Here is a 27,136-nt window from a genome sequence, read left to right on the forward strand (position 1 = left end):
GCCATCTACAAGATGCACTGAAGGAACTCTCCAAGGCTCCTTAGGCAGCAACTTCCAAACCCACAACTGCTACCATCTAGAAGTACAAGGGCAGCAGATAGATAGGAACACCACCACTTGGAAGTTTCCCTCTAAGCCACTCACCATCCTGACTTGGAACTATATTGCCATTGCTTCACTGTCGCTGGATCAAAATCCTGGAACTCTCTTCCTAACAGCACAGTGTGTGTACCTACACCACATGGAATGCAGCGGTTCAAGAAGGCAGCTCACCACTATCTTCTCATGGCAATTAGGGATGGGCAATAAATGCTGGCCTAGCCATCGACATCCACATCCCATGAATGAATAAAAGAAAATGCGAACTCATCCCTCTCTATCCACCCCCATGTCTCCTCACAACACCTATGCTAATCCATGCCCGTCTAACCAACCCCCATAGCCCCTCATGCCTCCTATGCTAATCCATGCCCCTCCAGCCAGCCCCCATGGCAGCTCATACCCTATGTCCCCTACATCATCATGGCCCTTTACATCCCCTGTGCCAGCTTAGTGCCAATTCATGCAAACCCATGTCCACCCACCCACCAGTTTTGACAGTTCCAATGAGTTTTGATAGCTCCTTGACAGCTTACAGTTCTTTGACAGTTTTGAGAATTGTTTTACAGATTCATAGTTCTTTGAAAGTTTTGATAGTTCTTTGACAGCTTTGACAGTTCCAATGAGTTTAAGCACTTTTTTTTACACACAATCATGTTTACTTTTAACAATCCCAAAAGGTGCCTTACCTACCCCAGAAAGTGCCCCACCTATCTCAAAGGGTGCCCTGCCTCTTCCAAAGGTGTCCCGGGACTACAACCAAAGGGATACCTTAATTCTCCAAAGGGATACCTTGGCTATCCAAACAAATACACCAAGTTCAGCCCAGCTCTTACCTAGTCTAATCTGCATACTCCTGGCCTACCAAAATCCCATTTCAGTGGAGGCTGCTGATGATTTAAGTTGCCAGCTGTCCCCAGAAAACCACACATGCATGAACCCCAGCCCGACTCCAATCCTGCCCCTGCGAAAATAGGAAGTGCCGTGTTTGGGGGCGAGACTTAAGATTTCTGGGCTTGTCCACCATTGACAGAGAGCCTCTCTGTTGTGATGTATATCTGGACCCTTGTTTGGACTTGTGAGAAACAAAGAAACTATGGCATCTAAGAAATAAAAGCATTATTTTCATTGCCTCATCAAAAGCACAGAGGAGATCAAAAGTAATAAAAATAAGCATGAAATGCCAATACATGCCATAAATGCCAAATGCCAATTTGTGTAACTATTTTATATTTTAACCCTTATTACCTGTGACCCTTCAAGTCTGCCTGGGCACTAAGCATCAGGTCATTGATGCACTTCTCATCTTCTCCACAATCCTTTGTGAAAGATACCTGATGGAGCATGTTTATAACAGTGTTAGAGAATATATTAAAGGAATAAGCCACACTGATTAGAAATTTGTTTAGTGAGGAAAATACCCTTGTTCTGAGGTGTGAGAAGTTGCTTCGACCAGTTAAAGCTGAAAAACGGCTGCAGGTTTTTCAGTTCATTGGGGTATACATGCCACAACAGCAAAGCAGTGCTCTAAATATACATGTAAACATACTGGACGTGGAACCAGTTACCACAATGCAATGTCTCATCACACACTGAAAGTATGGACTCTATCGCAACCCAAAGCCTGTAGCAACATAGGACAATGATGACCAGACACATACATGCCAAAGAAGCATAGAAGTACAGATACCCCTTATTTAGCACTCCTAATCATAGAATAGGATCAGAGAATCGTTAAAACACAGAACGCCATTCAGCCCGTTGTGTCCATGCTGGCTCTCCTAAGAAGCAATTCACATTCTGCCACACCCATGCCCTCTCCCCACATCCCTGCACATTCCTCCTTTTCAGGTATTTAGAAAACATAGAAAAATTTACGGCACAGAAGATGCCACTCTGTCCATCGTGATTGTGCCAGCTGAAAAACAAACCACCCAGCCTAATTCCCATTTTCCAGCACTTGGTCCATAGCTCTGGAGGCTACAGGACTTCAGGTGCACATCCAGGCACAGTTTAAATGAATTGAGGGTTTCTGCCCCTATTAGCCTTTTAGGCAGGGTGTTCCAGACACCCACAACCCTCTTGGTTAAAACATTTTTCCTCATCTCCCCTCTAACCCTTTTACCAATCACTTTAAATCTAAGTGCCCTAATAACTGTCCTCTCTGCTAAGGGAAATAGGCAATATGACCATAATAAGACCATAAGATGTAGGACCAGAAGTAGGGCATTCGGCTCATCGAGTCTGCTCCGCCATTCAATAAGATCATGGCTGATCTGATAATCCTCAACTCCACTTTCCTGCCTTTTCCCCATAACCTTTGATTCCCTTACTGATTAAAAATCTGTCTATCTCAGCCTTGAATATACTTAATGATCCAGCCTCTACAGCTCTCTGCAATAAAGAATACCATAGATTGACTACCCTTTGAGAGAAGAAATTCCTTCTCATCTCTGTTTTAAATGGGCGACCCCTTACTCTAGACTCTACCACAATGGGGAACGACCTTTCAGCATCTACCCTGTCAAGCCCCCTAAGAATCTAATATGTTTCAATGAGGTGGCCTCTCATTCTTCTAAACTCCAGTGAGTACTGGCCCAACCTACTCAACCACTCCTCATAAGAAAATCCCTCCATCCCCACAATCAACCTAGTGAACCTTTTCTGGACTGCCTCCAATACCAGTATATCTTTTCTTAGAGAAGGGGACCAAAACTGTTCACAGTATTCTAGGTGTGGTCTAACTAGTGTCTTGCATAGCTTGAGCAAGACTTCCCTATTTTTATACTCCATTCCCTTTGAAATAAAGGCCAACATTCCAGTTGCCTACCCTATTACCTGCTGGGCTTGTATGTTAGCTTTTTGGGATTCATGCACAAGGACTCCCAAATCCCTATGTGCTGTAGATTTCTGCAGTCTTTCTCCATTTAAATAGTATTCAGCTCCTCTATTCTTCCTGCCAAAATGCATAACCTCACATTTTCCCACATTATCTTCCATTTGTCAAGTTTTTGCCCACTCACTTAACCAGTCTATATCCCTCCGTAGGCTCTTTGTGTCATCCTCACCACTTACCTTCCCACCAATTTTTGTGTCATCCACAAGCTTGGCGATTATACATTCACTTCCCTCATTCAAGTCATTAATATTATTGTAAATAATTGTGGCCCCAGCACTGATCCCTGTGGCACTCCACTAGTTACAGGTTGCCACCCTGAAAATGTTCCCCTTATCCCAACTCTTTGTCTTCTATTAGTTAGCCAATCCTCTATCCATGCTAATATACTACTCGCAACACCATGGGCTCTTATCTTATTAAGTAGCCTTATGTGCAGTACGCCTTATCGAACGCCTTTTGGAAATCCAAATATATTACATCTACTGGTTCTCCTTTATCTATCCTGCTTGTTATCTCCTCAAAGAATACTAATAAATTTGTCAGGCATGATTTCCCCTCATGAAGCCATGCTGGCTCTGCTTATATTACACATTTCTAAATGCTCTGTTATTACATCCTTTATAATAGACCCTAACATTTTTCCAATGACAGATCTTAAACCAACTGGCCTATAGTTATCTATTTTTTGTCTGCCTCCCTTTTTGAATAATGGCATTACATTGGCAGTTCTCCAAACTTCTGGGACTTTTCCAAATCTAATGATTCTTGGAGGACTACAACCAGTGCACTCACTATTTGTGTAGCTACTTCCTTTAATACCTTAGGATGCAACCCATCAGGTCCAGGGGACTTATCGGTCTTTAGCCCCATTAGTTTCCATAGTACCTTTTCTCCAGTGATAGTTATTGTATTTATTTCCTCTGCTCCTTTGCCTCTTGATTATTTAGTATTTTTGGAATGAAGTGCCTTCTACTGTGAAGACTAATGCAAAGTATTTATTCAACTCCTTGGCTATTTCCTGGCTCCCCATTATTATTTCCCCAGCCTCACTTTGGCCCCTCTCTTCCTTTTTATATATTTAAAGAAGCTCTTACTGTCCATTTTTATATTACTTGCTGGTTTACCCTCAAAGTTTATTTTCTCCCTCTTTATTTTAAAACTCCCAATCCTCTGGCTTACCACTAATCTTTGCCACATTGTATGTTTTTTCTTTCAATTTGATACTATCCTTAACTTCCTTGGTTAACTATGGTTGGTTTATCCCTTCCCAGAATCATTCTTTCTCACTGGGATATATCTTTTTTGTGAGTCATGAACTATTTTCTTAAACGTCTGCCATTGTTCATCAACCGTCTTTTCTGCTAAACTCCTTCCCCCGTCCACTCCAGCCAACTCTGCCCTCATTCCTTTGTAATTTAGCTTTGTAAGTTTAGCACAGTTGTTTCCAACCCAAGTTTCTCACTCTCGAACTGAATGCTAAATTCTACCATGTTATGGCTGCTGTTTCCTTGGGGATCTTTTACTCTGAGATCCTTTATTAAACCTGCCTCATTACACATTACCAGATTCAAAATAGCCTGATCCCTGGTTGGATCCACAACATATTCTAGGAAACTGTCTTGAATACACTCTATGAATTCTTGCTTGTGGCTACCTCTGCCAATTTTATTTTCCTAATCTACATGAAGATTAAAGTCACCAATGATTAATGTACTGGCTCTTTTTACATGAGCTCATTATCACTGATTTATTCTCTGTCCTACAGTATAACTACTGTTAAGTGGCCTATGGACTACTCCTACCAGTGTTGTCTTCACCTTGTTATTGCTTACCTCCACCCATATGGATTCTACATCTTTCGATCCAAGTTCATTTCTTGCTATCAGATTTATTCCATCTTGTACTAACAAAGCTACCCCATCACCCTTTCCTTCCTGTCTGTCCTTTTGAAAAGTCACTTACCCCTGAATATTTAGTCTCCAGCTTTGATCTCCTTGTAACCGCATCTCCGTATTGGCTATAAGATCATATCCATTAACCAAAATTTGTGCCGTTAATTCATTTATTTTGCTCTGAATACTATGAGCATTTAAGTAAAGAGTCATTAATTTTGCCTTTTTACCATTTTTCCCCCTTTGACCTCACTTGCTGTTTTTTTTATGTTTGTACACTCTGTCCCTTCCTGTCACACTCTGGGTATCATCACCTAAATAGCTGCTCTGCAAGGCTGCCACGTCCTTTTGCTTTGTTAGCCTACATATCCCCTCTCCAGACCATCCCCCCAACTCCACCCACCCCCCCCACCACCGTCCCCCCCTCCCCCTCCCCCTATTTATTTAAAACCCTTTATGCAGCCCTAGTTATTCGGTTCACCAGGATACTGGTCTCAGCATGGTTCAAGTGAAGCCCAACTCAGCGGAACAGCTCCCTTCTACCCCAGTACTGGTGCCAGTGCCCCATGAACTGAAACCCATTCCTCCCACACCAATCTTTGAGCTACGTATTTAACTCCTTGACTTTATTTAACCCATGCCAGTTTGCCCGTGGCTCAGGTAGTAATCCCAAGATTATTACCTTGGAGGTTTTGCTTTTTAAGTTAACTCCTAACTGTTCAAATTCTTTCAGCAGAACCTCCTTTCTAGTCCTATCAATGTTGTTGGTACCAAATTGGACGTTGACAGCTGGATCCCTTCCCTTCCCCTCCGAGTTCCTCTCCGCCTGAGGAGATGTCCTTAACTCTGGCACCGGGTAGGCAACACAGCCTTCGTGACTCACACTCATGGCTGCAGAGAACAGTATCTATCCCCCTAATTATACTGTCCCCTACCACTACTACTACTACTACGTTCCCATTTCCTCCCCCAACTTGAATTGCTCCCTGTGCCACGGTGCTGTGGTCAGTTCCCTTATACTCCCTACAGTCCCTGCTCTCGTCCACACAGCTTGCAAGAACCTCATAGCCGTTGGACAGTTGCAGAGGCCGAGGATCCTCCAACACTACCCCCTGGGTCCCCATACCTGCTTCCCCTGCAGTCACACCCTTCCCATCCATTGTATTGAGGCCCATCACAACTTTGTACATCTCAATCAAATCTTGCCACAGCCTCCTTGATTCCAAGGAGAGAAATCCCAGCCTATCCAATCTTACCTCATAGCTGCAATTTTCCAATCCTGGCAACATTCTCGTAAATCTCTTCTGTACCCTCTCTAATGCAATTACATCCTTTCTGTAATGAGGTGACCAGAACTGCACACAGTACTCATGTTGTGGCCTAACTAATGTTTTACACAGCTCCAGTATAACCACCCTACTTTTATATTCTATACCTCGGCTAATAAAGGAACAAATTCCAAATGCCTTCTGAATCACCTTATCGACCTTTCCTGCTACCTTCAGGGATCTGTGGATATTCACTCAAAGATCCTACACTTTCTCTGAATCTCAGTATCCTCCTATTTATTGTGTAATCATTTGCCTTGTTTGACCTCCCCAAATTCATCACCTCACATTTTCCGGGTTGAATTCCATTTGCTACTGTGCTGCCCACCCGACCAGCCCATTGATAATTTCCTGCAGTCCAGAGCTTCCCTCCCCACTATCGGCCAAATTTTGTGTCATCTGCAAACATCTTGATCATGCCCCCTACATTTAACTCCAAGCCATTAATATATGCCACAAGAAGCAGGGGACCTAGCACTGAGCCTTGTGGAACCCCACTGGAATCAACCTTCCATCAACCATTACCCTATGTTTCTTGCTACTGAGCTAATTTTGTAGCCAGCTTGTTATATTCCCCTGGATCCTGTGATCCCATGGGCTTTTATTTTTTTTAAAATTCTGCCATGTGGGACCTTGTCAAAAGCCTTGCTAAAATCCATATAGACCACATATGAACATACGGATTAGGAGCAGGAGTAGGCCATTCAACCCCTCAAGTCTGCTCCGCTATTCAATAAAATGATGGTTGATCTGAATGTAACCTCAACCCCACATTCCTGCCTGCCCCCGATAACCTTTCACCACCTTGTTATTCAAGAATCTAACTAGCTCTGCCTTAAAAATATTCAAAGACTCTGCTTCCACCGCCTTTTGAGGAAAAGAGTTCCAAAGACTCTTGAGAGAAAAAAATTCTCCTCATTTCTGTCTTAAATGAGCGACCCTTATTTTTAAACAGTGACACCTAGTTCTAGATTCTCCCACAAGAGGAAACACCCTCTCCACATCCACCCTGTCAAGACCCCGCAGGATCTTAAAGGTTTCAGTTAAGTTGCCTCTTACTCTTCTAAATTCCAGTGTATACAAGCCTAACCTGACCAGCCTTTCCTCATAAGACAACCCGCCCATTCCTAGTATTAGTCTCGTAAACCTTCTCTGAACAGCTTCTAACGCATTTACATCTTTCTTTAAATAAGGAGACCAGCACTGTACACGATACTCCAGATGTGGTCTCACCAATGCCCTGTACAAATGAAGCATAACCTCCCTACTTTTGTAATCAATTCCCCTCACAATATATTATAACATTCTATTAGCTGTCCTAATAACCTGCTGTTCCTGCATACTAACCTTTTGTGATTCATGCATCAGGACACCAAGGTCCCTCTGAATCTCAGAGCTCTGCAATCTCTCACCATTTAGATAATAAGCTTCTTTTTTATTCTTCCTGCCAAAACGAACAATTTCACATTTGCGACATTATACTCCATTTGCCAGATCTTTGCCCACTCACTTAACCTATCTATGTCACTTTGTAGCCTCCTTACGTCCTCTTCACAATTTACTTTCCTACCTATCTTTGTGTCATCAGCAAATATAGCTACCATTCCTTCGGTCCCTTCATCAAAGTCATTTATATAAATTGTAAAATGTTGAGGCCCCAGCACTGATCCCTATGGCATACCACTCATCACATCCTGCCAACCAGAAAAAGACCCATTTATGCCAATACTCTGCTACCTCTTAGCTAGCCAATTTTCTATCCATGCCAATATGTTACCCCCTACACCATGAGCTTTTATTTTCTGCAATAATCTTGGATGTGGCACTTTATCAAATGCTTTCTGGAAATCTAAGTACAGTACATCCACTGGTTCCCCTTTATCCACAGCACATGTGACTCCTTCAAAGAACTCCAATAAATTGGTTAAACATGACTTCCCTGTAACAAAACCATGTTAACTGTTCCTGATTGCCTTGCATTTTTCTAAGTGCCCTGCTGTAACATCTTTAATAATAGCTTCTAACATCTGTCATAGAGAAAATGTTAAGCTAATAGGCCTATAGGTTCCTGCTTTCTGTCTCCCTGCTTTTTTGAATAAAGGAGTTACATTTGCTATTTTGCGATCTAATTGCAGAATCACAGAATCACACAGTGCAGAAGAGGCCCTTCGGCCCATTGAGTCTGCACCAACATGTGAGAAACACCTGACCTACCAACCTAATCCCATTTACCAGCACTTGGCCCATAGCTTTGAATGTTATGACGTGCTGAGTACTCATCCAGGTATTTTTTAAAGGATGTGAGGCAACCCGCCTCCATCACCCTCCCCGGCAGCGCATTCTAGACCGTCACCCTCTGGGTAAAAAAGTTTTTCCTCACATCCCCCCTAAACCTCCTGCCCCTCACCTTGAACTTGTGTCCCCTCGTGACTGGAACTTTTCCTGAATCTAGGGAATTTTGGAAAATTAAAACCAACACATCAACTATCTCACTAGCCACTTCTTTCAAGACCTTAGGGTGAAGTCCATCTGGACCTAACATCAACGCCACCCTCATCAATCCTCCCTGTTACCTCCTCAAAAATCCATCAAGTTCATCAGACAAGATCTTCTCTAAGCAAGTCCATGCTGACTGTCCTTGATTACTGCGTGCCTTTCTAAGTGGCAGTTTATCCTATCTCTCAGAGTTGATTCCCAGTGCGGGATTTTCCCCTCCATGGACTAAGTGCAGTGGTGGGTGGGAAAAGCGATGTTCTCCTCGCTGGCTGCAATGGCGGGTTTTCGTGCCCGATTGTCCGCATCTCACCTTATTAAATATGCATTAGCAGGAAACACACCGTATCACAATCAGGCAGGATTTGATTCACTCGCCCTGCCGTGTTCTCAGCAAAACTTCGCTCTAGTTAAAGGGTACCCACGCACATCTTTCACAATGTCTACAACACAGGACTGCTCCAGGCGAGAGATGGCCCCTGAAGCAAAGAGTCATGTAGCCCCCAAGTTTAGTGATGCATCGCTGGGTAATCTTCTGGACTCCGTTGAGGACCACCATGACCTTCTCAATTCTTGTGATGGCTGGAAGGGGTCCATCAATGTCACTAACCCGGTCTGGGAGGAGGTGGCTTTGGCAGTGAGCGCCAACTCTGCCTGGAGGAGAACAGGGATTCAGTGCCGCAAATGGGTGAATGATCTCATCTGCACAGCCAGGGTAAGTCAACCTCTTCATCACTCACCTTACATTCTCACAAGCCCCTCAGGCATTCACAGGATGACACTCCACAGGGAACTCACACACAACCAGCACAAGGGACATCACCACTCACTCTCCTACACTCACACTGACATCTCCATCTGGGCTGACATCCTGTGCAGCCCACATCCTCAGACAGTGCATGCCTCCACTCAGTGCACACACAAGGCTGGCATCCTTTTCATCCGTCTTGGCATGCTTCCTGCTCACATTCTCTCCATCTATTTTTATGCAGGCCAAGCTCACCCATAATAAAAGGGGAGGTCCCGTACCGGGGGTGAGAGTGGGGGCATACCAGAGATCAGGGCCCCTACCCAGTATGAGGCGTGAGCAGTACACTGGCCAGTGAGGACCGGTACCATTCCTGAGGTGACAGTGAGACCAGTGGCACACACCCAAGTGAGGACCCTGTACCATCTGATCCCTGAGACTGTGGGTGTAATGTAATGTTTTGTACTTTGCTGCCATGCACTAGTTATCCGCCAGATGACACAGGGACACTGAGAGGCAGCCTCTTCTCTCTAGCTCCCTCAATTCCTTGGATGAGGATCTTGAGGACATGACAATGGAAGACCCATCGCAGCGCTCACCCACACCTTCACAGAGACACACACCTTGGTGGGACCTAGATCTAGAGCAGGCTTGGGGTCACAATGTGATGGGCACAGCACAGATTCTGGTCCACGTCAGGTGGAGGCAGAGACATCCAAAGCTCACTGGCACTCGGAAGACTGCTGCAGGCCAGGATTTTGCTGAGTCCAAGTCAGATGATGAGCCTGTGGATTTGGTCTTAATGCAGATGTTGGAGCTGCAGCGACAGTCACTGGAATATCAGGCAGGGTTGTCAGATGCATTCCACAGATTGCAACGTGTGATGGAGGAGTCCATCCACATTCAGTCTGAAATAATAGTGCTAACATGCCAATGCACTGAGGTCAACACTGGTAGAATGGCGGCTACCATGGAGACCTTGGTCCAGGACTTAGGTCTTGCACTGCGCCAGGAGCTGTACTCCATTGTTACAGGTTTTGATGGAAACTATCAGTGGCTACATGAGAGGGGGCCAGGGCACCTAGATATCACTCCAGCTGCCCTTTCTCCTCAGGGAGTCAGCCACGGGCCCTCAGGGACCCATAGGGATGACAGCCAGCAGCTGGACACCCTGAGGACAATCCAGGTGACTCTGGAAGTGTTTAGATGACCCCAATCCCCTCTGCATGTGACCCCATCACCTCAAGCTCCACAGGCCAAGGAGGGTACACCTGCCCCACAGCAGGAGACCCAAAGCAGGCTGGGACCCTCCAAGTCTTGGGCCTCCAGAGGACGGTTACCAAAGTCAACACAGACAACAGAGCATGCTGCCTCCACTTCAGCTGTGGATGACAGGGATGCACCCAAGATGTAGTGATAGGGTTAGGAAGATCAAGAAATATTAGGAGCACAACAGTGGCATGGGTGTTCACCATATGTATGTGCTTTCCACTAATGTAAATAGAATTGCATCTATTCCCATTTCCTCTTATGTATGCCTCCTCTGTACGCTGATTTGTGTTGTGGTTAATCACATGTCACACCATGTTGCTTCCCCCACTTCTCACAAATTTTGCATCATTTGCCTCTGGTTGATGTTATGTGCAACCATCTCATTACAGCATGTGTCCCTTCTCAGTTCATCGCTGACATCAGTGAGGAGTCACCCTCAATGTAAAATGTGTTTGTGCAAATCATTTCGTTGACATGCTTTGCAGGTTCAAATGATGTTCATTCTTGGCTGTGTAAGATGGAGGCTCATGTAGTCCCCTGTCTTGTCTGTGGAAAGGTGAAGGTGTAGTGTAGAAGGAGCAATGTAGATGCACATGGAGAAGGGTAATTTTTTCTTGAACTCCATGTACTCTCTGTCATCCGTGAGGCTTTGCAACCTAAAAGCCCATACTCGGTGCTTATGTGGGCTCCTGTTTGCCTTGCACGTTGTCAACTCTACAAGTGTACATCTGCTAAGCTCACCACTAGTTGTGCACGCCTTCCTCCTCAATGTGCCGATGCTTTGTCCCTCGCAGGCCCATTTTTGTCCTGGCACTCAAAGCTACAGCTTTAAGTACTTTCCACCTTGGAGATTTCTGCATTGCACCCACAAGGCTATTGTCAAAAAAGAGATGCAGCACTGCTCCATATATTCCACATCGCGTCCCCTCACATAAACACTCGCCGAGCTCAGAGATGCAACATCCACATGGTGATGTGTTGCTGTCAATAGAACTGTTAAGCATTATCTCTATATGGATCTCCTTGAGGTGCTTTGTCAGACATAAGGCACACTGCCACAAATACACTGAGGACTGCAGTGCAACTCCTGTCTCTTGTAGGCTGCCATAGTGACTGGGATGCTGGAGAGATGCTTGAAGAAGCAATATTTTCTGTTGCGTGCTGCCGGAATGCCCTTCTGCAGTTAGAACCTCATCTCAGCGAGGACACTTGCTCCTAAGGAATCATCATCCTTCAAAGAATTAGGACATTCTCGTCCATCTCAGCATCTGCCGGGTCCTCCTCCATTTGCAGGGCCAGGTTGTGTAGCTTGCAGCAAGCCACGATGATCCACAAGACCCTCTGGGGACTGTACTGGAGTGCTCTGCCAGTTCAAAGCATCGGAATCGCATCTTCAAGATGGCAATGGTTTGCTCCATCAATGTTCATGTGGTGGAATGAGCATCATTGTGCCTTCCCTCAGATGGAGTTTGTGGTCACTACATGGGCTTCATCAGTCGTGTCCTTTGCAGGTATCCTTTGTCACTGAGCAGCCAACCTTGGATCTTGTGTGGTCCCTTGAAGATGTCCTGGATCTGCGATCTACTGTAGAAGTAGCAGTTGCGGCAGCTCCCGGGGTATCTGGCGCAAACCTGTATGATTTTTTTCTTGTGGTTGCAGACTATTTGCACGTTGAGCGAGTGGAACCCTTTCGTGTTGAGGTATTGCACTGCCTGTTGCCAGGGAGCTCAAATAGCCACAGGAGTGCAGCTAATGGCACCCTGCACCTGTGGGAATCTCTACTCTGGCTGCCTGGCTAGCTTGATCTTTAGCGAAGTGCATGTAGTTGTGGGCCTTGGCAAAAAGAGAGTCCATTACCTCCTGCATGCACTTCTGATTGGACATCTGAGAGATCCCGCAGAGGTCCCCAGTGGAGCCCTCAAATGAGCCACTAGCGTAGAAGTTAAGGCCAAGAAGTGTTGACTCATGGAGAATGTGGCAGATGTGACATGTAGAGGCGTTGACGTCACTTATTCTTACTCATCTGGAGAAAAGACACACATGGTCTGTACACCCTCGGTCTTGAGGGTCACCTACATGCAGCATTTCTGTGAGCCTCATCCTCTGGGTCTAGCGGGGCACTACTTCTCCTTGCTCATCAGGGTGATGCTCCTCCCTTTGGTGAGCCTGGTGCAGCCATGGAAATCTGTTCCGCCTTTCCTCCTGTCAGTATGCAATGATGCAGGCAACATTAACTGCACTCTCCATCTTCCTGAAGGTTTCCTCTTTGTAAGGCCATTGCAAAAAAAAAAAGTGAGCATCAGCCTCCAAAGGTCCTCTTTCTGTCACTGAGCACTGAGTCACTGCGGGTTCAAGGGCTTTGTTAGAGTACAGGCATACTTTTGCTACTACAATCCTGGACAGCGCACTGAGCGCATGCAATACCACAGTGTGCTTTCCCCAACCACTTCACTGGACACATTGCTGTGAGATTGCTTTGGCCAGGTGCTTGGATGTCCTCCATTTATTCCATACACTAGGTTCCTCATTCAGTGCATTCTATCAGTACCTCCTTTAGTAAACACTTGAGGGCTAATGTTCAGTGAGGGGATGAGTTAACTTTGGGCGGCAGGGAGGGGGCTGAGACGTTCTCATCCCTGAACCTGCCAGCTGCAAGCTTTGGAGGCGCTGTTTCAAATAGGTGTCTGTGGTTTGTCCAAGCACCCACTTCACACTGGGGAATGAGCATGATTGGGACGAGGGGATATTGCAAGCAGATCGATGATTGGAACTAATTGGGATTAAAGTCGCATGAGTGCTCTGTAAGGTTTAAGGCTCCAGATTGCCTCTATAGTTACTAAAATATTCCTAACATTTCCCAGCTGTGCATTCCTCTTCGTTTGGAATTACAGATTTCAGATGGATGCCCCTTTAATTGGACCCCAGTGTAATGATCCGCTCTTCCCAGACGTCCTAAACCCTCCCCAGCCTTCGTACTTTCATTTTCTAGTGCGACATACCTACAGGCTGGAAGATGGTGGACCTCAGGATTTATTACCAGACCAGCTTCCACCCTCCCGGTGTGACTGTGCAGGTGTCTCCCACTGGGCGGAATGTTCCCAGAATTGCACGAAGTGCGGTAGCGAACGGGTAAAATGGAGCCCTATCCACCATGAAAATGGCAGGTTTTCACGCCCTATCATCCCGAGCCCACCTCATTATTTATTCACTCCCGTGAAACACGCCGTTTCCATGTATGCGGGCTCTCATTCGGCTGCCCACCATCACCCCACTGTTTCATCATGCCGGCCGCCATCTTTAAAAGGCAGCCGCCAGCAAAGAGCTCATCGCCACCAGCTCACCACCGCTGCCCAGGAGACATGGCCAGCAAATGAAAAAAGACTGGCACCCACCCTGAAGTCCCGTCACAGTGCTTGCCCACACTCTCCACCCGCGCAGAGACACACCGCAGTGGGACCTAGCTATAGAGTAGCCTCGGGATCACAACCTGGTGAGCACATTGCACTGTCTGATCCACATCAGGCAGAGGTATGGACTTCCCAGGCCCCTGGAACTCAGAGGACTGCTGGAGGCCAGAACTTTGCTGAGTCCAAGTCAAATGACGAGCCTCTGGACTTGGTCATGTCACAGTTGCTGGAGCTGCAAAGGCAAGCCAGGGAACAACAGGAAGGGATGTCCGCTGCACTCCTCAGATTGCAAGGCACCATGAAGGAGTCTGTTCCCCCTTCAGGCTGAGGTGATAGCGCCGGCATTGCAACGCACCGAGGTCAACACTGGCAGGGTGTTAGCCTCCATGGAGACCTTGGTCCAGGATGTCATTCCTGCACTGCTGCGTGGGCTTAACTCCATCGCTGATGCCATAGTTGGCCTCCAACAGTGTGTACGTGAGAGGGGTGCTGGGCAGCTCGATCTCACTCCAGCTACCCCTTCTGCTCACGGAGTTAGCCAGGGGCCCTCGGGCACCCATAGGGAGGAGGATCAGCAGGTGCACGCTCCGGGGCCATCCACCCAGGTGACTCTGGGAGTGACTGGCCCATCTGACTTCCCTCTTCCTCTGATCTCCTCTGCTCCAGCTTCACATGTCGAGGAGGGTACCACTGCTACACAGCGGGACCGTGAAAGCAGGCCGGGGCCCTTCAGGTCTCGGCTCTCTAGAGGGCACCCGCCAAAATCATCACAGACAGGGCGCCACAGTCAGCAGGCTGCCTCCACCTCTGCTGTAGATGTCCGTGGAGCACCAAGACGTAGCGGCAGGGTTAGGAAAGTTAGGTAAAAGTAGTTGCCTGGGCACAGGTGTTGATCACTTGTACACATTGTTCACTATTTTCAATTAACACCTTAAAATGCCTCTCTGCCTGTGGCTCCTTGTTCTGATGAGCAATGTTCTTGTCACTCAGATGTGTCTCAGTCCAGGGGCTCTTCCCTGTGCTCTGTGCAGCCTTCAGACTACAGTGATGGTCCAGCCTCACACTCCCTTAAAACATTACTGATGCCTGCACCTCGGTGGTGCTGCTCATTGCTGCCAGAATGTAGTGGGCAGGTGCCACAGAGTTCTCTCAATCTCTCTGTGTGCTCTCAGCACCTTTAAGGTGGGGCTGGCCCCCATCACACCAGCACCTACGACCAGTGTTGCTGTGCACCAGCTCCTGAAGGGCTGAGGCAGACACAGCATCAGATGTGTCTGAAGTTTCATGGCTGCGTCTCTGAGATAGCCCTGATCATGGAGCGCAAGCGAGCTGCCCTCGGCCAGACAGAAATCAGACATTCTCAGAGGCTATGTGAAGATCTACGGAGTGACCTCACTGCATGTTGTCATCATCGTCCTGTGACTGAGTGACTATTAGGGCGTCCACTGCGTCTCCATAAGCCAGACTGGAGTTAAACGTTCATAACTGCGAAGTGAGGATCTACGGGGACACCTCACTGCATGTCGTCATCATCCTCCACAAATCTGGCAGCTATGTGGGTCTCCCAAGTGTGCCTGCCTCATCTAGCCAGTGCGAGAGCCTCATCCCCGTCATCGTCACCATAGAGGACCCCCCCCCCCACCCTCATCCCCAAAGACGTCCTCCTCATTGGAGGAGAAGTGCAACTCCTCCACCTCCTCCTCAGCCAGCACCTCTCCCCGTTGCAGCGCCAGGTTGTAAAGGGTGCAGCAGACGATGACCCTCTGCAGACTGTATGGCAGGGCTCCACCAGACCGCTCCAGGCACCGGAACCGCATCTTCAGCATCCCGATGGTCTGCTCCACCAAGTTGCGAGCTGCTGCATGAGCCTCATTATAACGTCACTCTGCTGCAGTCTGAGGCCACCGCACGGGTGTCATCAGTCATGGCCTCTGTGGATAGCCCTTGTCCCCAAGGAGCCATCCCTGCAGCCTCTAACAACCCTGGAAGACTGCAGGGATCTGTGAGCGATCTGGAAACCGTGCGCACACCTGCAGGATGCGTTTCTGGTGGTCGCATACCAGCTGCACGTTCAGTGAGTGGAAGCCCTTGCGGTTGATGAAGTCTACTGAGTGTAGCGATGGAGACCTGAGCGCCACATGAGTGCAGTTAATCGCTCCCTGTGCCTGTGGGAATCCCAAGATCAGGGTGAATCCAATGGCCCTTGCACCCTGGCTGTCCCAGTCCAGGGCGAAATGCACAAAGTTGTGTGCCATGGAGAAGATGGCATCCGTGACCTCATGGATGCATTTGTGGGTGGCGGATTGTGAAATCCCACAGAGGTCACCTGTGGAACCCTGAAAGGAGCCACTGGCATAGAAATTGAGCGATGTGGTCACTTTCACAGCCATTGGCAGTGGATGCTTTCCATGTCCCCTTGGCGCCAAGTCCTGCAGTAAGTGGCAGATGTGAGCCACCAGGTCCCTAGACATGGGCAGTCGTTGGTGACACAGGTTCTCAGTCATCTGCAGGAATGGCAGGTGGCATCTATAGACCCTGAGTGTCGTTAGGCGCCAACCAGCCACGGCTCGTTGTCACTCCTGAGCAGCATGTGCAGAAGCCTCTGCTGCCCCTTCTTCATGAGGTTGCTGCTCCTGCCTTTGCACAGCCAGGAGCCTCTGTCACTCTCTCCTCTGTCTTTTATGGTCGCTGTAGGCCATCAGGCAAACAGCTAGGTCACCAGGATCCATGATCCTGACGTGGTCCTCCTGCAGCATGAAAGAGAGAGACGTGGTTATCATGGGTACACTTAGCAACTTTCCTGACCCTGTGTGACTGCCCCTTAATGCTTCCTGGAGAGTACTGGTCACTCCTCGGATGGCCAGAGATGAGTGCGCTGCATGGCTGCCCTGTCAACCTGCGACATGGGGGATACTGGTCCAGACCGGGATGCTGAGATTGCAAGGAACATGAGCACCTCCAGCAGTGACTGCCACATGGCCAGCGTTGGTGAGAAGATCGTGCAATGTGTGCAGTCCAAATACTCCGCGGTCCAATAAAAAGCTGGCGGACTTGAAGTCTGTGCCAGCGGGGTGGGGGGTGCGGTAAGGTATGGAGTACTTGGTGGCCCTTTGGTGCCTCTGCATTGCTTGCATGGGCGGGCAGGCTAGGAGCCTGACCCCAATCATATCCCTGTGGCTGCGCCTGGTCATTTTATTTATTTGTTCCTGGGATGTGGGCGTCAGTGGCTAAGCCAGCACTTATTGCCCATCCCTAATTGCCCTCAGAGGGCATTTAGGCCAGGCCAGGTAAGGATAGCAGGACATTAGTGAACCGGATGGGTTTTTGTGACAATTGGCAATGGTTTCATGGTCATCAGATTTTTCATTAGACTTTTAATTCCAGGTTTTTATTGAATTCAAATTCCACCATCTGCCATGGTGAGATTCAAACCCAGGTCCCCTGGGTCTCTGGATTACCAGTCCAATGACAATACTACTATACCACCCTGTCTCAGTTGCAGAGGCATGGTCAGTTTCTACAGGTGTCCCTAATGTATGACCACATCTCTCGCTTACCCTACCCACCACCTCAATTGCCTGTGCGCAGGATGCAGCACCAGGGAAGCACTGGAAACCCCCTGCCGCGCACCCCAACACCCAGGTGTGTGTGTGTGCACCCTTCCCAGTATTCTCCCACCCTGGGTCAAGTCTTTGTTCTCCAGCCCCTTGCCGACTATGTTTACAGGTTGCTACAATGAGCCTATTTTGGTCCAAAAATGTTAATACTTTTGATTTGAAATTAAGTAGAAACAACATATTGCAGACCAGTGGCTTTCTCCCAAAAACAAAGAGGCCAAAAGTCAGCCTTTTTGGCACATTCAGGAATGTACTTCAGCAACTCACCAAGGCTCCTTAGACAGCACCTTTCAAACCTGCGATCTCTACCATCTAGAAGGACAAGGGCAGCAGATAGATGGGAACACCACCACCTGCAAGTTCCCCTCCAAGTCACTCACCATCCTGACTTGGAAATATATCACTGTTTCTTCACGTCGCTGGATCAAAATCCTGGAACTCCCTTCCTAACAGCACTGTGGGTGTACCCACACCACATGGACTGCAGCGGTTCACGATGGCAGCTCACCACCACCTTCTCAAGGGCAATCAGGGATGGGAACAAATTATGGCCTTGCCAGTGAAGCTCACATCCCTTGAAAAAATGGTTTGGAATTTACCAAGGACTGCTGTAAGCTCTGTTCCAATTTTAGGCCAGAGATTCTGTTGGCTTCATAAGGGTCTAATTTCTCCCTATCCTTATGAGGCCAATGGCATAGAATGGGGTGGAACTCTCAACAATGGGAGTTCCCAAATTCCAATGTTGCTGAAACTCCATGTAGCAATGATAGTTGCATGCCTGATACCCAAGATGCAGAATAAAAGCTTTCTGCTAGGTTACCTTTTGACATTTTAAGAGTGTTTAATTTAGCAGTATATGTTTTGGCTACACAAAGGACAATAAAAGCTATGGTGCAATTACATAAAGTTATAAACAAATCAAAAATGTTAACTCACATGGCAGCACCTTAAATGAGAGAAAGATGTGCATTTATATAGCACCTTGCTTGACCTCAGGATGCCCCAAAGTTCTTTACGGTCAATAAAATACTTCTTAGTGCAGCCACCTTTGTAATGTAGGGATAGCTGTGATTACAAAATGCCTTCAGTCTATGTCACAAGGATGTAAACGACCAAGTTTAACTGCCAAATTAAAGTGACAGGAAATACTACCCAGTATTTATGCTTGAGAATATTAGGTGTTAATATTTCACTGTAACTTTTTTTCAGCTTTACTGTGAAGAAATAAGGGTAAATAAGACGTACAATGAAGTCATTGATAATTAAAACCACAATCCGATAACTAAAACCACAATCTGATATAAAAGCTTTAGGGTCCAATTCATATTATCTCACATGAAGCCAGCAGCTGACTAAGGGAAAATTTGACCAGCACAACTGTTAAGCAGCCCTCATTTTCCTGGGATAGGTTAGGCCACGAATTCATGGAATTGAACAATTATAATGGGCGGGCGGTCTTTTCACCAAATATAGAAGATTAATAGAGGCGGCCTCATAATGATTAAAGAAACATCTCTCTAGTGTTCGGAGATGGTCCTTCTATCTCAGACTCTTGGCATGGTTCTTGGTCAGTGGACAGCCTAATTATGGCATTATAAATAGTGCATTATAGCCCTATTTATTTACTCTTACTCCTTACACTGGTAACTGCTTAACACTTGTTTATTAGTACTACATTTTAACAGGTTACAGAGTAGGCATGTTGCTCCTGGGCATGATTCCAACCTCTCTCTTGACAGCCTAACACATGACTGACTGTCAGTGGTACACCATTACCCACGTCATAAATTAGCATATCCCATCTATTAACCCTTTATACTACACCTAAGTAAGAAATTAATTATACTGTCTCTAAATTTCCTGTAAGTATCTAAGAACAAATCAGATAGATTAGTTTCATTTCATGAGCTGAACAAATCTCACTCACTTGGGATTAAGGTAACTTTACTTTAATATTTAATGGATATCCTTCTTAAAATATTATCTCTGTAACAATTAAAGCTTAACCTTGGATTCTGTATTCAAAATAATGCTTTACCATTTCTCCTTTTTGTAAATCTATTTGGTGTTACGATTTATGTTTTTTGCCTAAGCATTGAATGGCATGTTCAGTTCTTGAATAAACTTTTACATGTTTTAAAATTTATATTGTCTTTTTTGTATCAATAACTCGAAGAACCCAACTCCGTACTCCCTTCAGCGGGGCAGTACATAACTGAGGAATTTTCATCCGGACCCTTATAACATCTGGCTGTATTATTAATAAGGCTATCCAGGGAAAGGTAATAAGGACAACTAGGGATGGGTAATAAATGCTGGCCCAGCCAGTGAAGCCCACATCCCGTGAACGAATGGAAAAAAAATAATCTCGAACATACACATTAGGAGCAGGAATAGGCCACGTAGCCCTCGGCTGGCTCTTTTCCTTCAGGGAGAGAGTGACCAATTCTGCAGACCCAGTTACACATCTTTGCGATCTGGCATTCTCTACCTGAGATTGAGAGAGGTTAATTGGGAGGTACTTCTGATCTAGAATAGTTCCAAAAGGGGCTAGGATTGTAATACACCGCACTACAATGCTGATAAACTTATTGTCCAAAACTGTTTTGAAAATAATATTACTATGGAGCAGGAGAGCTGTCATTTCTATATGAAGTACTTTGATTTTAGTTATTCCATGGAAACCCTTTTTTAATATTTTCTAAGCGATCAGAGAAATATTGCCCCTAATCTCCTCATTCAGCTTGATGAGACTACAGTTCAGAATTTTGTTTGAATGCTTTTAGGGAAGCATCTTGCCTGATGGCTGTTTGCCAAAAAAAATCACACATCCAATTAATGATTTTACATGCAGTAAAACTAATGGACTTAAATGAACATTTACAATGGGTTGCTGTCAGCTGTTCCACTGAAGTAAGTTTGTTGGTTTAAGCTCCACTCCAAGACTTCAGCAATACTGCAATCAGTGCAATACTGTAGGAGTGCTACATTTTCAAAGGTGCTGTCTTTCAGGATGGATGTTAAAACAAAACCTGCCTACCTGTTTCAAGTGGATGTTAAAAATCCCATTGCCATATTTGAAGAGCAGTGGGGGAGATCTCCCTGCCTCCTGACAAACTTTTATCCTCAAACAGCATCACCAAAACACAAACAAGTTGTTACTTGTGGGATCTTGCCACTCACAAATGCATGGCCATGCTTGCCTATGGAATAATAGCGGTTACATTTGAATAGGAGCTGGTTTTGTGGAGCTTTAGGACATCCTGAGGTTGTGAGAGTTGTTACAGAAACACAAGTTCTTTAAGAATCGATGCATGGAAAGTTTGGCTTGAGCAGATGTAACTTTTTGATATGTGCTCCTGACAGGTAAGGGAGTTCACAAGTAGAACATTTATCTTTATGTTTTGTGACTGCTAGTTCCTGAAAAGGTAATCTATTGACATCAGTAATAGGCTTGATCAGCTAGCAGGGATCAGCGTACTTTATCATTACAGGCAGGGATATTGGGCAGAATTTTGCCGTTGTCGGGCGGGCTTGACGGGGGTGGGTGGGAGTGGTTGGGGGGCTGACCGCCGCCCGCGATCAGGCCTCGACTGCGATTTCATGCTGGCAGGCCAATTAAGGCTCAACCAGTGTGAAACACATGCTGCAGCGCTTAGCGCTGTTGGAAACCTCATCCTGCCTGTGGATGAGGTTTCCTAAAAAATGGAAAGGCCACCTGGCCTTTTCGCCTGCCCACCAGCCGTAAGGTTGGACGGACAATGAAAAACTTAATTCAATTATAACTTTAATGGCCTTGATAGGCCTTCTAATTGTTGGTGGGCGTGCTGCCCGCACTCGTGTACAACTGCTGATTGAAATACTGTGCGAATGCGCGATGGCATCAGGACTCTCGCCTGACGTCATCACGCAGCATTTTACGCTCGTTCAGGTCAGGCGCGCGTCTGCCCGATGAGGTAAAATTCTGGTCATGGAACCGTTGTTAAGTACTTGTCCTGCAATCCCACTGTTTAATTTCATACAACATAAAATCATAGAACAATACAGCATAGGTTGAGACCATTTGGCCCATCATGCCTGTGACAGAAATATTAATATCACAATTTGAATATCAGTGCTAATAATCCAATACTGGGTTGTCATGCCCAGTACAGGCATGAAGATATTACAAATTTTAAAGCTATTAGGATGGCTGGCAGCCTATCATGTGACTTTGGCAGTATTAACTGAAGCTCAAGCAAATACTTAATTAAAATATGGGTAATCACAACCACTTGTGAAATTCCCCTACAACCTGTTCCAATTTTAAGTTCACCTGAGAGCTGACCTCCTGTAAATTTAACCATAAGGAGGCTCACAGCTTACTGAGAATCCTCTGCTTTTACAAGGCCAACACTCGAGCTAGAGCATCAATTTATTTCAGAAGCTACGGGCCTGCTGTGAAAGAGACCAAAATAATTACAAATTGTAATTGTGTTTTTTTCCTTCATCTGTATCTAATCTTTGTGAGTGAAAGTGTGTGTGTGAGACATTGCATTATAAACCTCCAGGTCAGGTGTGTGATAATAAATAATCTTCTTTGTTTTTAAATTCATAAAAACTTGCTGCTGGAATCATTGAAATTGGGACAAATTATTCTGAGGGTAAGAAAACACATTAATCCTACATAAATACACTGATCACAGACAACAATAAATACATAAAACCTGTCCTTGACAGACGCATGTACATCTATATTCTTCACTTGCCTGGATGAGTGCAGCTCCAATAACATTCAAGAAGCTGACACCATCCAGGACAAAGCAGCCTGTTTGATTGGCACCCCATGCACAAACATTCACTCCCTCCGCCACCGACAGATAGTGATAGCAGTGTGTACCATCTACAAGATGCACTGCACGAACTCATCAAACATCCTTAGGCAGCACCTTCCAAACCAACGACCACTCCCATCTAGAAGGACAAGGGCAGCAGATAAATGGAAACACCACCACCTGGAAGTTCACCTCCAAGCCACTAACAATCCTGACTTGGAAATATATCGCCATTCCTTCACTGTTGTTGGGTCAAAATCCTGGAACTCCCTCCCTAACAGCACTGTGGGTGTACCTACACCACAGGGACTGCAGCAGCTCAAGAAGGCAGCTCATCACCACCTTCCCAAGGGCAACTAGGGGTGGGCAATAAATGCTGGCTTAGCCAATGAAGCCCACATCCCATAAAATGAATTTAAAAATTCTAGTATATGAATAATTCTATTTAATTTGAAAATCATCAGTGATATCATTATTCACACTGTTAATGATGCCCATTACTGCTGATTCAGTACCACTGCAGAACAACTGTTGATGGTAAAACTCTAAACACAAAGAGGTAAACCTCTGTCTTCAATGCAGGGACAGTAATCTGTTGGGTCAAGTTACTCGCCACTACAGAAATCATCTGATTTTCATTCCATTTACTTCAATCGGATTTGGACAGATTCCATAATAGGTAAGTAATCCATTCCATCAGTTTGTATAGTGACCTTGGAAATTTAGCCCAACCTTTCTGAGAGACTGTAAGGAGAGATATGGGCAAGATTTAAATTAGAAAGGAAAGTATAACATGCAATTTAATTAAGTGTTGCTGAAAACAGAGACATGCTTTTGAAGCTTTTCAGCTTGCACTCTTCAGGATAGATTCGCAAGAATACCAAATCTCAAAGAGAGCAACAATTTATACTGCATAAGAAGAGGGTGCTGATTGATTGGCAAGTGGACTGTGACTGGTAGAGGTGCTTCCATGGAGAATACACCAGAGAACAGTTAACCTGCCAATGGGTTCTCTACTACTGTCTATTGAAACCCACCCTCACTGGGCAATAAATGTGTTGGGATTCCTACAGTTCCATGCACTATAAGAGTTCTTTTATTGGCAACCTCGTAAATAGGGCCTTGGCCATTTTCTCACCATACAAGCTTCATGCTGAAATAGGGTGCATCAAAGCTATCTCGTAGGATAATGGCTACTCTGATCATATCATTGTTTGCTGTACGAATGAATGGGCCTAAGGCCATTACTTTCAGTCTGGAAAAGTGCCCAGTCAACCTTAGATTTACCCTGGAATGGTAAGGTGTCTCAAAAGTTTTGGCAACAGTTGAAGCTAGCCATTTTGTGGTGCTACTATGCAGTAGCAACATGAGTAGTATTTTTCACTAACAGGTGCTGCCATCAAGCCAAAATTATGTTCTGCCTACTACACAAATGAGTAATGTGGTATATGAATTTCAGTGCTGGTGTGAAGTCAGGTATGTAGGCTTTAAGTCCCAAAGGTCATATCAAACAACATATCTCTTTGGCTATTCACAACAGGCAAAGTACTGAGTGTACTCAACCAGCCCGTGCTTTCAAAACTCAAAACATACTGTCCAACATTAGATCTGATTCCACGATTAGAAAACACTTACCAAACAGCCCTGACTTTGCTCAGATTTACAACCAATTTAAGATTATCAGTCAAGCTTGCAGTGTGGCTCACTTATGCATGCTAGAAGCTACTTATATTCATTTGTAAACAGAAAGAATATGTCCACGCATTGCTTCTTTTTCAATTAAACAAAATCTTTGGGGCATCCATTCTCTGGTTCATTCCCCATGGCAATGCCTTGACCAATCAGAGTTGACTTGCCTGGTTTGAATTTAAACAAAAACTTGGCAGTTAACTGCTCCCTGGTGCATTCTCCATGGCAACACCTCTTACCAATCAGAGTCTACTTGCCAACCAATCAGCACCCTGTCCTCATGCAGAATAAATTGTTGTTCCCTTTGAGATTTAATATTCTTGCGATTCTGTCTTGATAAATGGAAGGTGAAAAGCTTTGACAACATGTCAATTTCTTCAGCTATATTCAAGTTCTGTGCTACCAAGCGACAATTTGACTAAATAACTATGCTGGCTTTAATTTACATGTAACATACTCAGCTCCAATCACAGTAAGGGGCAAATTTTTCCTACGGAGACAGGCAGCTTGAGTCAGGAAATTTTCCAACTTGCCGAATCCGCCTCAATAGAAAATCCTGGAACTCTCTTCCTAACAGTACTGTGCATGTACCTACACCACATGGACTGCAGTGGTTCAAGAAGGCAGCTCACTACCACCTTCTCAAGGGCAACGAGAGATGAGCAATTAATGCAGGTCTAGTCAGTGATGCCAACATCCCATGAATGAATAAAAAAAATGTCCATATGCAGCAAGATCTGGACACTATTCATGCTCGGTCTGATAGGTGGCAAGTCATATTTGCTCCACACAAATGACTATCTTCAACTAGAAAAAATTTAACCATCTCCCCTTGACATTCAATGGTATCACCATCGCTGAATCCCCCACTATCAACATCCTCGGGGTTACTATTGACCAGAAGCTGAGTTGGATCAGCCATATAAATGCTGTGGCTACAAGAACAGGTCAGGGGTTGGGAATTCTGCAGAGGGCAACTCACCTCCTGACTCCCCAAAGCCTGTCCACCATCTACAAGGCACAAGTCAGAAGGGTGATGGAATAGTCTCCAATTGTCTGCAGGAGTGAAGCTCCAACAGCACTCAAAAAGCTTGACACAATTCAGGACAAAGCAGCCGGCTTGATTGGCATCCCATCTACTGCCTTAAACATTCAAATCTTCCACCACTGGTGCACAGTGGCAGCAGTGTGTAACATCTACAAATGCACTGCAGCATCTCACCAAGGCTCCTTCAACAGCAGCTTCTAAGCCCGTGACCTCTATCATCTAGAAGGACAAGGGCAGCAGACACATGGGAACACCACCAACTTCAAGTCCCCCTCAAAGCCACTCACCATCCTGACTTGGAACTATATTGAGGTTCCTTCACTGTCGCTTGCTCAAATTCCTGGAACTCCCTCCCTAACAGCACTATGGATGTTCCTACAACACATGGACTGCAGTGTTTCAAAAAGACAGCTCACCCCCACCTTCTCAAGGGTAATTAGGAATGGGTAATAAATGCTGGCCCAGCTAGCAACACCCACATTCTGTGAATGAATAAATAAAGCAAGTCATCCAGGAGCTGGCCTGGCTCCAAGAAATATAGAGTGTGCTGGCAGATGCCTGCTCTGCAGTAGAGCCGGCAAGTCAAGTGTGCAGGGCGCAGGCTCACTACCCGAACCCTAATCCCACGCCAGCAAAAATTGGAGGCACTGGGAATAGGGGCAGGAATCCTAGAATCGGGTCCTGACCGCCATTTTTAAATGGCCCTAGAGTCGTACCGGCTCCACTCGAATCTGGGCCTAAGACTCTCCTTTGAACTCAGACAACATTCTGTGTCAAATTTAGTCACTTACTTTCAAATATAAAATAACATTATATTCGAATCAATGTCCCTTTCTTCCCTGGTTGCAGGACACATAGGGCGGAATCGTCCCAGATTTGCACTAAATATGGTAACAGGCAGGATAAAGAACGTTTTTACCAGTCGGCCGCAATGGCGGCTTTTCATGCTGCATTGTCCCAATCCTGCCTCATTAAACATGCATTCCTGGTAAACAAGCTGTTTCGATGGTGGGTGGGCTCCGATTTGCCTGCCATGCCGTCACCTTGCCGCTGCATCACACCGGAAACCACATTTAAAGCACAGCCACGCACACACCACTCAATGCTTCCAGCCCAGGACAGCTGCAAAGAAGACATGGCCCTGAAAGGCAAGAAGACTGCAGCCTCCAATTAAGTGACGTACCCCTCAAGTGCCTTTTGGACACCGTGGAGGCCCACCATGAAGTTCTCTACCCCCACCCAAGCCACAGGAGGGGCAGCAACGTTACCACTCTAGCTTGGTAGGCGATGGCAGTGGTGATCAGTGCCAATGCTGCACACAAGAGGTTGGCCATCCAATGCAGATAGAGGATGAATGATCTCATCTGTGTAGCCAGGGTAAGGCAACCCTTTCATCACTCTAAACTCACACATTCAAGCCCATCACAGATTCACTGACATCTCACTCACTGTCAGCTCAAGGGACATCACCAACCATTCTCACACACATACACCTTCACATGTCCATCTGGCCTGATCTCCTCTGAAGGCTGCCTCATTAGCCCTCGCCATCTTGAGGCCACTTGCACAGATCAACATGTGCCCCCACACACACCCTGGGATACCCTCCTTCCCCAGTACAGCCCTCGCCCTTCAGCTTCTTCCCTTGCTTGACGCCACTTCTCCCCCTTCCCCAAGCAAGCCCTAGCCCTGCAGCCATTGACAAGCCAACCCTGCCTTATGGCTGGTCTGGTAGGTAGAGACTGGCCCCAGAGCTCCCCCAAAAGTGATGTGCTGCTATCTGCGAAGCCTGATGATGATGACCATGAGTGCTGCCTGAAAAAGGTAGGC

The 27,136-nt window shown here is 46.1% G+C and overlaps 1 protein-coding gene across 1 annotated transcript in view; it reads right to left on the minus strand.

Moving 5' to 3' along the window:
* itga1 (integrin, alpha 1) overlaps window positions 1-27,136 on the minus strand; it is a 322,507-nt gene that overhangs the window by 58,999 nt on the left and 236,372 nt on the right. The window contains exon 20 of the mRNA XM_078550022.1: window positions 1,348-1,433. Coding sequence (XP_078406148.1) covers window positions 1,348-1,433 — 86 coding nt within the window. The remainder of the gene's footprint in view (window positions 1-1,347; window positions 1,434-27,136) is intronic.

Source organism: Cetorhinus maximus, chromosome 1 (genome assembly GCF_964194155.1).
Source record: "Cetorhinus maximus chromosome 1, sCetMax3.hap1.1, whole genome shotgun sequence".
Lineage (NCBI taxonomy): Eukaryota > Metazoa > Chordata > Chondrichthyes > Lamniformes > Cetorhinidae > Cetorhinus > Cetorhinus maximus.